The sequence below is a fragment of the Necator americanus genome, chromosome II (assembly GCF_031761385.1).
Source record: "Necator americanus strain Aroian chromosome II, whole genome shotgun sequence".
Lineage (NCBI taxonomy): Eukaryota > Metazoa > Nematoda > Chromadorea > Rhabditida > Ancylostomatidae > Necator > Necator americanus.
Window position 1 is genome coordinate 3,498,554 of NC_087372.1, and position 13,989 is coordinate 3,512,542.

Sequence of the window (13,989 nt, forward strand, 5' to 3'; positions counted from 1 at the left end):
GAAACTTGGCTAACTTTACAGCACCGATACCGTAAATAATATTACAGTACCCACACTACTCTTCTTGGGACCTGACTAACTTTTAATGCTAAGAGGGGAAGAAAAATATCGGCTTGGCATCCAGCAGTAACGCAATTGCTCTTTCAGGAGAAAAAAAAATCAGAAATAGCAAAAAAAAAAGAAATTGTTAAAAGTATATACATTGAATAAAAAGACGAGAAATCTCACTACAGTAACTCTCCTAACATCCATTTTTATCAAATTTCCTTCAAATATGCTTTTTCAGGAAGTTCAGCAACAATATAAGGCCTTTATGAGGGGATTGAACAAAGTGTAGCAAAATTTTATAAGATTTTTTTTCCTTAACCTAGGAACCGTGTCGTCCAGAAGAGTCAAATGCGGAATCGCAGAGCACCGCGACCTCCAGACTGCAAGTTTTGCATTTTGACCAGTAATATCACGTCTTCATGATGGGACTAGTGGGAGTAGATCAAAAGTTTATAAGATTTTTTTTAAACCTAAAAATGGCCAATGTACACTTTAAGATTCAAAGAGTCAAGTGAGCAATCGCAGAGCATCGCGATCTCCGAAATATATAATCGCACCACATCGCGATTTCTAGTCCAAATCACCTCCCGAGGCTCTAAGAAATTACACTGGCAGAATTTTTTTCTTTTGATAAGGAGTATCAAATTCAAACTTACCAATAAAAGCTTGCGTGCCAAAGATTTCCACTTGTGGATACGTGTACGTGGATGGATTTTCCGGATCGTACAACTTCAAAAATGCTAAGAAAGCTGTGTTCAACTCGCAATACGGTTCGCATAGATCTCGAAACTCGTATGATTTTCCTCGAAATTCGACGGTAACGTTGTCTTGAAGTGTTTTCGTGAGTTCAATGAGGCGATGTCGATGCGTCTCGCGAAGAAGTGATCCGCCATCCGTGGCGAATACCATCACATACGATGGATCCAATGTTCCATTCTGTAAAGAGCAGAATAATAAGTAGTTCTGAGAATTTGATGACGTCTCCTACGTCAAAGGTCAGACTGTACCATCTGTACGGTAAGATTGAATCTGTTACAGTATTCTGCTTTTCACGCTCAAGCTCATACTACGGTATTTGTTAAAGCTACGTCAATTTATGCTCAATTACTGCAACTTCGAGGCAAACTTTTCCAGATACATATAAAAGATGCTATGCGAAAAAATTTATTATTTAATATTTATTTTTATTTATTTATTTATTTATTATTTATCTATTTATTTATTATTCATAATTTGAAAAAAAAATTAAAAAATGTATAAAATGTAAAAAAAAACCAAAGATGTATAAAATGTATAATGTGAAATATTCCACATGAATAGAAAGTATCAAAGATGAACGATGTCTTTCTCTTCGACTCAAGTTCTCATTTTGTTTATTACTCATTTATGAGCACCTCTGTTCGGCGAAAATGAACGAACAAAATTCGGCGAAAACTGGTCCTTTGAGTTCAAGTGACGTGAACCTTTATTGTACTTTTTTTCTTGTCAAAAATAAATATGCGTTCATTCTCGGCGAGTTCTTGTAAAGGTCATTCTCTCGACCTATTATTCACTGGGTACTTACAGGTAATGTAGTGGTATACGAGGCAGTTGTTCGAGGTTCATATCGAGCCAAAATCGATCGATTATCGATAATGTTCTTGAGAAAGTTCAAATAACGGAGAATGAGACGTCACTAAGAGTAATACTTCCACTAATGGGGTGTTTTTGAGAAATGTTTGTATCAGTAACAGTAAATTTTTACACAAATAGTCATTCCAGTTCTGAATTGATCGATAACTCTAGAATTTTCTAGTGGTTTCTATCGAAAGGACCGGACGGGGAATTCTCTAAAACAACTAGTTAATTCTATCTTTTATGATGAGAAATCCGTCATCAGCCCATTGAATTTTCGGGAAAACATAGTCGTTGAAGAGGTCACGAGAATATTTATCGCTACGTGATTTATTCTGTATACAAAGAGAAAAAAAAATACAGAAACGCAAAAGCACGTACGTAACCGGACTTCGCAAACGTGAACAACAAATTCAATTCGAGAAAAAAACAATCAGATTCAGGAGAAAGAATCGATTAGTGGTAGGTCAAAAAGGATAACAAGAATAGTTAGACCTAGACGAGTCGATTTTGATCAGTTTTCATCTTCAACTATGTACGCTAGAACAAAAATCTAATATTTCTTATATATTTATTTTTCTTTTTTATTTATTTTTCTTATTTGTATATTGTATTTTGTATCGTATATATATATATATATATATATTTGCATTTTTTATGACTTCTTAAATCTTGACATGTCGTACACTAAGCTTGTCTTATTGATTGGAATTGATCTTCATTAACAATCCATATTTTCCTTTTTGAAATAGTTGAAGTATAATTTTTATTTCTTTTTCGAAATAATAGTATAGTCAAATATAATATAATAATATAATAAAATTAATATAATAATAAAATATATCAATATAGTAGAAACGTGAAGAAGAAGTAGGACGTATTTTGAAGAAGTTACTGGGGAGAATTATCTTTTAATTTTTCTCTTTGAGAACAAAATAAAATTTCTTAGAAATGCTCATTTCGTATTCACCACGAATCTCTTCTTTTCTTTTCTTTGCGGATCAAAAATCGGCTGTAAGAGAAGAAAAATTCTCCGTCATTGGTTAATTATGGGAATTGTTATAGGATCACATCACATTAAAAGAGGAAAATTATTGGAAGGGAAACCTCTTGCGGCAACGAAGAGGTTTGCAGGTGAACAAAGCGAATGGCGAAGTTAACGGCATAAAAACGAGCACATTGGAAAGATAATAGATGTTGAAAAAACAACTACATAACGTCTTCATGGAAGCAAAGGAAACGAGTTGCTCGGGATTTTCAAATTTGAATTTGAATTGAACTTTTATTCCATAAATAATGCGACTTTTTTCAACTTGCTTATGTCATCGTTTGCTGCAAATAACATTGCCAGTAGTAAAATAGAGCATATTTCAGGTTAAAAAGAAATTTTTAGCCGATCATTTCAATTTTCATGAATGAAAAATATCGAAAAACAGATTTTTTCGGAGAATGTTCAAGTACCCTCAATAAATGAAACAAAAAAAAAATCAGAACTTTCAGAAGAACAGAATTTTCTGACCATGAAAAGGAAGGGTGATGCAGAAAATAAGTTATCTACATATTCCACTAAAAATTGTTTAAAATATTCATTACTAATTAATTCTGACTTTATTTTTACTTTATTATTTTTAATTTTAAATCACTATCAAAAGTTATTAGTTATTATTAGGAAAATCGGACAAAAGCGCAGATATTTACTGAAACGACGAAAAATCCACTAACATACCTGATTCAGGAACGATTTTGCCACCTCGTACTCTTTTCGACTTGGGCTATCCATCGGTGAATATTCGGTTCGAACACTATTCACCTCTTCGAATCGGACAAATCCAACGCTAAGCACTACACATACAGTTAAACATAGCGATATCACCGTGTAGGGGGTACGTCCGACAACTCGTCCTAAGCCGGCGAAAAATTCGGCCATACGTCGTTCGAAGAATTTCTTGAATAACATTGTCGTTGTGATAACGAGGATTAATTTCAATGATGGGACGGAAAAATTTGTGGTCAGATCGGCTGCGAAGTAGTAGGATGTGCGCTTAAGGTGAGCACCGCAGAGACACGAAGCAGGCAATCCTCGTCCAAACACACCTGAAAACACAGGGATTCCTTTCGGTGCGGAATTTGAACGAACGAGCGAACGAACGAGCGGAAATGTCGCTGAATGAGTGCGAAGATGTGGGTGGGCGGGCGGTACGACCGATGCCGACGGAAATTTTCGTATTTAATCGTTGCTCCTACATACATATGTATATATGCATGGAGATGATAAAAACAGTTTTGTCACGTTATTCGGCCAAATTCGAATTGTTTTGGATTATTCCGGAGCAAAAGTTTTTCTAACGAATTCAATGAACACAACCAATGCATCATATGTATATGCGTGTGTGTTTCGTACGGGAGAAAAACCGGTAAAATTTCAAATGCGATCAATAATAGCGGAAAAAGTCGTGAATAACTAAGTGTATAGTGAAAAGTGCATGAAAATTTCTTAAAACTAGATTTAATTTTAAATTAACTCCTTCTCCTTAACGAACATTCACACTCCTATCCAAAAAATAAACATGTAACACCTTAAAATCAGACATCAGAAAAAATCCTAGATTTCTCCGTATCTTCCCATATTTTTATTTACAAAAAAAAAGAAAAAAGGCTTGAAAATCTGCGAATGCAGTTTTTCTTTGTTTGCTCTGTAGGAGAAAAAAAATCCTGGGAAAAGAGAATTCTGGAAAACTACTAACTATGTACCATGAACCTGAGTGTCGAAAGAAAACCCGGATCGACGATGATCGAAGAAAATGAAAAGAACATTTGAGTTTTGTGGAAAAAGCAGCAAAATTTCATTTATTTCCCTGGAATATTTCAAGACGAATTTTTCCACTCCCCATTTTTTTTGCTTTCTCTTTCCACGAAAAATCAAATGAATATATTTATTTATTTTCTGCTTCACGGTCCTGTTTGAATAGAACCGTTTATACTGGAAATAATAGAAAGCGATAGCTAATCCTTAGAATCATGCTACTCAATAAAATTTGAAGAAGAGAAAAAAATAATCCACAAAAATCCTTTTAAGAAAAGATTGTGAAGAATTATTCGGTTAGATATTTATCTTTTTTATCTTTATTTATTTTATTTTTTATATATTATTTCTACACATATTTATATTTATTTTATATAATTAATTAATTAGATGCTTTTGCCTAAGCACGGGATAGATTCAATAAATAAAAAATAGTATTCTAAATATGTTTAAAACAACTAATGTGAGAAACACCAGAACATTGTACACTACGTTTTTCTTTTACATCCTTGCTGCAAAAAAAAATGCTCCATGCTTTTTACTTACAATTTCTTGCATTAAATTATTACAATTACATTATTATATGAAAAATTACAGCTACAACTTTAAAATATTTCATATTCAATAGAGACCGCGCTAATTAATCTTTGATAGTACGTTTTACTTTTCTATCTACTTACATTTACTGTTATTATCAATTTCCGGTGTTTACTGGATTTTTCCGAAGAGTTTATTGGGGAATTCTTGCAAAAATTTCTATTTCTTTTCTAATTTCTTTTGTTTACGAGTTGTGTAAGGAAGCACGTGTCAACGAAACACTTCGGTAATTGATAGAGAAACGAAAACTCGAGAATTCCCCTTTCCAGCACATCGGTAATTTATGATTTGATTTGATCGAACACTTTTTTGTATTTCGCGCCAATATTCTAATTGGAATCGATCAAATCAAGTGGAACGACGAATCCGGAAGAGCTGAACCGAAGAAGGTTGCACAAATCTTTCATTTAAACCTGATATTGGAGGGAAAAAAACATCCAGACGTTCTGCAACAACACAAATCCTATCGCAAGCACAAAAGCGCTTGTAGATCGCTTTTTCAACTTTAGAAAATTAACTTTAGAAAATTTTGGCCACAAATGGCCAACGAGAAGAAAATTCCGGCAGAAAAATGTGTAGAAAATTTCTGCAGTGGATTTTCGCAGCACAGATGACGATGACTGCAAATATAATCAAGAGCTGGTAGATGAGAAGAAGTCTGAGAAAATTTTTCACAAAAAAAAACACTGGTAGAAAAATTTCGGCTGAAAACGGTTTGAAAATTTCTACAAAAGTGAATTGTCGTTGCAGACAATAACCGAAAACGTAATCGTCACTGGTCGGCAGGAAATAAATGGCATCTGAAGACAAGAATTTTATGAGACGATTCTATTACTGTGTTCGACTATAATTCTGCTGGATCGTCTATAATTTAAGTGAAATTCTTTGACGTTTATGGATCGCTGAACAGAAGTTAGTGGATTCATATTAAACGAGAACAAAATGTTCCAATTTTATAGGGGCCCGCATTTATTGGTTTGCCAAAAAATCAGTCGATTCATCGATCTGGTTTGGTTTTGCAAGAACAGATGTGCATTTTTCTATCTCCCCTTTTCTGATGACTACCGCAGTTTCATCGATCTTCACTGGAAAAACTTCACTTGAAACGCCTTCCGCGTAAGAAAGTGAAGTAAAGTGTAAAATTACTGAAATAATTCCATGTTTGAGCGACAAACCGCCGTTTGCAGCGAATTTGAATGTTAGATTTCAAAAAAAAAGTAGAATAGTAGAATAATATAGAATAAAATAATAGTAGAATAATAATAATGACATTAATAGAACATACATGAAATAAATGCTACAAATAGATTAGATAAAAAATACGCTCAGCGTTGTCCCTATCTGAAATCATAAGAGCATATAAATTCGACTAAATTCATTATTGTAATCAAATTTTCAAATCAAATCCATTTTTAATATTTAAAAACAGGAGACTGTAAGAGTATGAAGAGAATATTTATTTATTTATTTATTTATTTATCTATTTTAGAACATACAAAATAAATACTACAAATATTAGATAACAAATACTCTTAGTTCTTATCTGAAATCATAAGAGCATATAACTTCGACTAAATTCACTATTATAACCAAATTTCGAATAATTCTATATTTGTACATTTTTATATTTACAAATAGAGGACTGTTAAAGTATGGCGAAAATATTTATTTATTTATTTACATATTTATTCATTCATATACACCAATGATGCACCAAAAGAAGGAAAAAACACATTTGTCTGAGCCAGATCAATTTAAAAAAAAAAGAAAAAAAATCGGAAAAATCTTAATATCAGAGAAAAATTAACCTAATTTAATGTTAATGTAATTTCTTAGTGATCCTTTATCACTTTTGGACGGGAATCCACATTTCTGCGCTGGTGGCTGCTCGGGGGACCGACTCGTATTTGAACATTAGAGAAAAAAAAAGAAAGGAAAAAAAACTTATTTGTCTGAGTCAGATCAAATCAATTAAAAAAAGGAAAAATTCGGAAACCTCAATATCAGAGAAATATTAACATAATTTATTGTCTAATTTAAAAAAAAAATCAAATTAAAAAAATAAAATTGAAAAAAAATTACATTTAGATTAATCAAATTTACTAGAGATCTTTTATCACTTTTGGACGGGAATCCGTATTTTTTATTACGCTCGTGGCTGCACGAAGGATCGAATCGAATTTGAACACTGGAGAAAAAATTGCAGATAATAAATTAAAAATAAATATATCTAAGAAGTAATAATTACTTTCGGAGTTTTTTTTTACCTGATATGTATCAGTACAATAAAGTTTCGAATAATGTTTTTTGTTTATTGTTCTTAATTTACAAACAGGAGGCGGTAAGATGGCGAAAAAAATAGTAATCGGATTTGATGTTAGTGTAGTTTAATATTAATCCATCATTAATTTTATCAAATTTAATAAAATTTAATTAATCAAATTTAATATTCATCTAATATTAATTTTATTAATTCATTTTAATAGTTATCTATTACTGACTAAGAAATTAATCGTTCCGTTCTCATTGCAAAATAACAATCCTGAATGTTTTTCTCCAACCTGTACTTATATCAATTAAACGGAGAATTTGGAGAATTTAATTGCATAAACCGGTTTTGAGAGAAAACCCGAAATGTTCATTAATTGGTGGAATGATTGTTCGTTTTCTTAAAAATTAAAAATGCAACTAGAACAAGATTTGGGGGAATTTCATTCAAAAAAAAAAACTTGGAATTTTTTGTACAGCTTTCTTCTGATGAGAAGAGAAAACGTGGGCGAAAGTTTCAATTTCTCTAGATATAATTTTCTATAGAATTAATTTTTTCTTTGGTCAATTAATTTTTAGGTCCACTTTTCTAATTAAAGTCGTCTTTTAATCGATATTTTTAGATAGGTTTAATTTTTGGTATGTGTGATAGAGAAATTATCGGTAAGGTTAGTCCCGTGCCAGAATTTTCAATTGTTTTTTTTTTGAGATGAGGAAATTCCCGCCCATATCCTCTAATACAAAAGGCCAGGCGGTTTTCACCGAAACAGTGGTGTACGGCACCACCGCGGACCGGAACACTTTTTTGATACAAGAGAATATTTTTTTAATAATTGCATAGGCAAAAAATTTCCCCTAGTCAATGTCCGTGATACGTTTGCGGTGCATTTCGGAGTCCTTATTTTTATAATTAATTAATTATGACGATGATTAATTATGATAATTAAGCCAATTTATTTACTATTTTATTCCAAGATGCTCCAATCCATCCCAAAAAAAGAAAGGAACGAGGGGTATGAACTCCGATCGGTTAGTCCCAAAAAATGCAACTCTTCTCTTTATTGTTTCTATCTTCACCTCTTCGAGTTTAAAACTAAAACCACTTCAGTTGGGTCCCATCAAGAACGTCCGATGGCCGTATCGAATATACTATATTTGTCTCGGGGATGGTAAACTGGTAAACACATTTGGAAACAAAACCATCGCTGACTTCTTTTTCCAGTACTGCAATCCAATATTCAGTGTCAAGTGTGCAGTGTTAGGATTTTTTCAACAGAGAGGTCGTATAAGGGATGAAAAAATGAAAAAAAAGGGAAAGGATCAGGAAGAGAGCAAAGATGAACGGAGGAGAACGACGCTCACAGTAAAATCGATCCAATACAATCTTGCACCGGTGTAGAGACAGATTTTTTTTTATTTGTTTGAAAACGAAATTTTTGTTCCCAGCTTTCCCAGTCATTCTGAAGCTTACATAGCTGAAAAAATGGTAAATTTTTTTTTCATATTTTTAGATCATGTCAACCAGCTTTTGAGCTGACCAGAAGATAAAAATTTGCAACCAAGGATTTTTATTGATGTTCTATTTCAAAGGTTTCGAAAAAATTTTACGGCAGCAGAATTTTTTTTCACCGCGCTATCGTAATTGTGGAACGAAAAAAGTGCGAAATTTTGCATTTCCGATTGCGCGCTAAAATGTCTGTAAAATGTCTGTGACCTCGAACAGTGTTCAATAACTCAACTCGTACTTTATTTTAAAAAAATAACTCAGTTTAAAACTTTTGAGAGAGAAGCACTTCTCCTAACAGATTTCAGAATTATGGTAAATTTTTGGCTACTACGTGAGCGGTTATCATAGGAGGAATCAGGTTAAATGGGGAGGATCTACATATTTTCAGTTTTTTAGAAAAAAATTTTCAAAAGGGTCTTTAATAGGAGAGTTATCCCAACTGGTTGTTTAGATGACTGATCATCACTTTTTTTAGTTCTCGATCAGACATATTACACTAGGGGAATTCTTCGAAAATTGTTTTTTTGTTTTCCTGGTTACTAAACATGTTTATTTCAAATGTCATCGAATTTCAAGATAATGTACCCGCCTAACTCTGTCACTATTACCTGATTCTTTTGCTCACACAAACTCACAATGCAACGGTGACTTCGTTGTGGGACCCCGAGCCGTTTGTTTGCCGTGAACGATTCCCGTGCTAAAACGAGTGAAGTGGACGTAAATACTTTCGCTGCATGATGAGGAGAACGGTAAGAAGATTTTTTCCTTATTTAAAATTCTTTTCAACTAGCTCTTGGGATAACCAAAAGATCAAAATTTGCAATCAGCGGTTTTCATAGATGTTCTATCCAGGAAATATGGAGGTGGATTTTTTGGTAGAACAAGATTTTTTTTCATTTTCGCTGCATGATCGTTTCGTTTGTCAACGGGGAAATTTTTATTCGGCAGCAATATATCCAAATGGGGCACACACACACATTTTTCCGCTGGAGCACCTTTATCCACAAGTGGAAGAAAAATGTATTGGATAACCAGGCTCAGGAATATCTGAACGATTCTGATTTTAGCGAGATCCCTCCCGCCGACTATTCGATTTACGCTTGAACAGTTCCAATACCAGCGTCATGCTGTGTGCAAATCCGAAAAATCCGGTGCACTAAAAATTTCAGCTACAGCTGACGGCGAAACATAAAATTCAATTCATGGATTTCAACAGACGTAATCCGTAATCGACTTTTGGCGCCACGAATTCAAAACTGGATCACGTATGGGGTACGAGAATACCGTTTTTAGCTACGAAAGCAAGTAACGTAAACTCTTACGTATGATCATATGTTTGTTGAAAAAAAAATTAGAAACTTTTGAAATGTGTTTGAATTAAAAACGAAACAACGTGATTGGTACATAAACTGGTAACTGATTGTTCATTATCTTAAAATTCGATGACATCTGAAATAAAAATGTTTAGTAACCAGGAAAACAAAAAACAATTCCTCGAAGAATTCCCCTAGTGTAATATGTCTGATCGAGAACTAAAAAAAAGTGATCAGTCATCTAAACAACTAGTTTTCTTTTTCCGTTGAAAACTCTTTTTAAAAAAAAGTGTGTAAATAGATTAAACAAATATTAATTCAAAAAATCGAAAAAATTTCTTATTTTTTGGATCAACTAAAAAAATAAATAAAAGAAGAATGCGAAGTTATGGCTATAAATATTTAGATGAAAGTAGAAAAAATATGCAGAATAAAAAAGAGGAAAATCAGTGAGTGTAGGATTGAGGTAAGAGAAGAGATAATAGTTATTAGTTACGTTTCATTATTTGCTAAGCCCAGAGTTCAGAAACTGAAATTAAGGTTTTAAGAAAAAATTTAAAAAAACCAAAAGGTTTTTTTTTACAATCAGCTGAAGGAAATTTCTCAGGAATGAACGTTCCGACTACGAACTCTGGTCTGGTCTGCATAAAACGATGAATTGAAGGATTTTTTGATGAAAGTTTGAATGATACAAAACGTTTTGAAATCAACACCATTAGATGAATCTCTTTCTCCTGGAAAAAAACATTTCCACATGATATTTGAAGAAATTTTCCATAAATCACAGAAAAATGAGCTATTTATAAAATCACATGTAAAGGTTTTCATCTTTACAGGTCTAAAATTGATGGCAGCTGAGAAATATTATAGAAAAAATTGGAAAAATTCATAGGACAAAGACCGTCCTCGATTGTGTTGTGGCGATAGAAGTCAAACCTAATTTGTTAACGATTTATAAATTGCCAAAAAATCACAAAAATCAATCACAGAAAAAAATCACGATATAAGTAATTTATAACACCAAAGTTGTATGTAACTTTAGCTGCGAAAAAAACAACAACAGAAAATCCTGTATTGAGCTAGAAAATCGAGAGACAAAGTTACTTTACAGAAAATAGTTTTCTTGCAGATTTTTTAAGGAAATAATTTTTAAGCTACTAACATCGACAGTTGCAGCGGATTAAAAAGGTTACTTTAGTCAATTTTTCAACATTTTGAAAGTTACTACAGATATTATGATATTATTTGAAAAAAAAATCTCGATAAATCCTAGAAAAAAACTATTTGTAAAATCACGTAAAAAATTACTACAGATATTTTCAAAAAATATATTCACATCAAAAATCATATATCCTTGTGGTGCAATTATCTCGGACTCAGCCTTGCTACTAAGTAGCTGAAGATGATTTTTTCAAAAGTATTTTAGTGGTAGGTTCTAAGAGTTCTAATTATATCTAATCGATAAAGCACACCCCCACAAATCAATAAATCGATTGGCGCTCAGATATATAATGATAGAGGTCAATTTGAGGCGAGGTATGAAGAAAAAACGGAAACGAAAGCGAAAACGTGTACAGTCGGCACGGTCATTCTTCGCCAGCAGACCGTTTTTTCTCTTTTTCCGGCGAAGAATTGCCGTGCCGAGTGTACACGTGGTCCGGACGTTAGAACGATGAACGATGATAGCTAGATGTCGTAAAAGTAGTGTCAGATAGCTTGTGGAACGTGAAAGTTTTTCACTTCGACTAAACTCTTACGCCTCTCATCCGCGAAAACGTAATTATGCGGCGGTGGCCGCCAACGCAGCGTAAGAGCAGCTGGCTGCCGCCGGCGGCCCAGCAGAAATCAAGTCGGACGGCGGCGGTAGCGCTTACGTTACGCGCTATTGCGGTTGGATTAGCCTCTTGTGGTGGAGCGCAAAGCGCCGATGCTGCTATTCATCCCTCGAATATGCGAATTCGAGTCACAATCTGCGTCCGATTTTGTCTCTTCGCCTCTTAAAATAAACGAGTGACGGTGTTGACTTCGCAGCAACAGATACGGTCACACTCGAAAAATTTCTTGCACTTTCACGAGTTGTTTTCTTTTTTCCGCGTCGAACAACAGATTAAAAGAAATGATAAAAGGTGACCTAACGGAAAAAAACGAAATGATGGAAAGTGAAGTAACCAGTTGCTGTAAATGTGTATAGAAATTCGTATTCAGATGTAGTGCGCAGATTTCTTTCCTGCGTTTTGTGCACTGCAAAAGTGAAGATTTCATTTAGTACCAAAATTTTCCATGTCTAAAGGCACGACCTGGATCTTCGCCTTCCTGGCTAAAAATATTTCAAACCGTAAAATCAAAAATGATCCATTGCGTGAAAACTTTTTGAGAATTCCGTTAACTTACCGAAGACAGCACCTTTTTTTGCGTACGTGGAAAAATTTAATCAACAAGTTTGCTAGTTATATTTGTGTTATTTTCGAAGATGATAAACCTAACAAATACAGAAAAAAATCCTCAAAAATAAGGCAATCATGAAAAATAACCGCTAGGAAGAGAATGATTCAATGGCGAGCTGTATTTTCCTATTCGACCAAAAAAAAGGCGTTGTCAAAGCGTTAAAGAAGTCCACGTAGGAGACGAACCTCCTTTCCAATATGAGACCTTCAGAATCGTTTTGTGGCACGTTAGTCTGCCTACACACAGAGAACTTATCACTTATCATTAACTTTAAAAAATCCATCACTCACTTATTTCCCCGTCGAAGATCGTCTGAAATTTGTTTTTATATTTATGCACGAGTGAATAGTCCAAAAAAGAAAATATTGAAGCCTAATTCAATTTTCTCCCCGAAACAACCTCTTTAAATTGATTTGTTGCATTTTCTCACAGTGGCGCTCTAACGTTTCTAAAAATAGTAGCTGAAATTTTCTCCAGGAAAAAAAAATTACGTCTACAGTTGAAGCCGTCTCCTTATCCAAACAAATCCACTCAGTTTTGGAAATAGTGGAAAAAATCGCTGAGGGAATCCACCTTGATCTTTGACGAAACTTTCACCGACGACTCCACAGGAATGCGCTGTTGGAGCGAAAGGATATAGGATAGAGATTAGAACCATGTTCAATGGTAAATTAAAACCATTGAAAAAAACCCAAAAGTTCTCCGAGAATCCATGAATTTTATGTGTCAAAATACCTTCAGGTGAATAAATTTTGGAAAAAAAAGTTTGGATCGACTTTGCAAAATAAAAGTATTTCATAGAACAGCTGTATATGTTCACTGAAAATATTTTATGTGGTCACTTTGAATATTATTTAAGAATTAATAATAATAAAATAATAATAGTAAGTGAGTGAATAATAATATTAATAACAATAAATCAATCAATAAATGATAATCGAATAACAATTTAATAATTCTTAACAGGAAGTTTCTTCTAGCAAACATTTCATGGATCAATTATTCGCTGAATCTTCAAGTGTCCTTGTTTATCAGTTCAATATGTTCGCCAAATTGACGGAGCAAAATCCAGTTACAAAATTCCAATCGAATTTTTCTGTTCTATACTTTTCCAGGGCGTTATCCGAAAAAAAAAACCGAGCATGGGCAAAAATTATTTCGTAGAACATCTGTGCCATACTATCAACAAGTCTTCAGAGCAAGAAACAAAAAAACCGAATTTTTTGCAAAAATCGATAATAAGGAAAACTCTACGTACATTAGTATAAGAGTTCCATGTAATCGGAGAAATCTAAAGGATTAACATCATAAGGAAAAATTTGGACGTTGTAGAAATTTCGTGGGAAACGTGAAATATCCTCTTACGATGGAGGGATTCCCGCACTTGGGGGATT

General features: G+C 33.4%; 1 protein-coding gene across 4 annotated transcripts in view; it reads right to left on the reverse strand.

The window, feature by feature from the left end:
- Positions 1–4,416, reverse strand: part of RB195_016768 (uncharacterized protein) — a gene marked incomplete at both ends in the record, with an annotated part of 40,577 nt that extends 36,161 nt beyond the window's left edge. For 2 of the 4 annotated variants that reach the window (XM_064183461.1, XM_064183462.1), the window contains 2 exons: positions 705–984; positions 3,389–3,589. In XM_064183461.1, coding sequence (XP_064039339.1) covers positions 705–984; positions 3,389–3,589 — 481 coding nt within the window. Of the gene's footprint in view, positions 1–704; positions 985–3,388; positions 3,757–3,811; positions 3,903–4,413 lie in introns of those variants that run through there. The other 2 variants (XM_064183463.1, XM_064183459.1) reach the window with 2 other exon arrangements.
- Between the last annotated feature and the right edge of the window lie 9,573 nt (positions 4,417–13,989).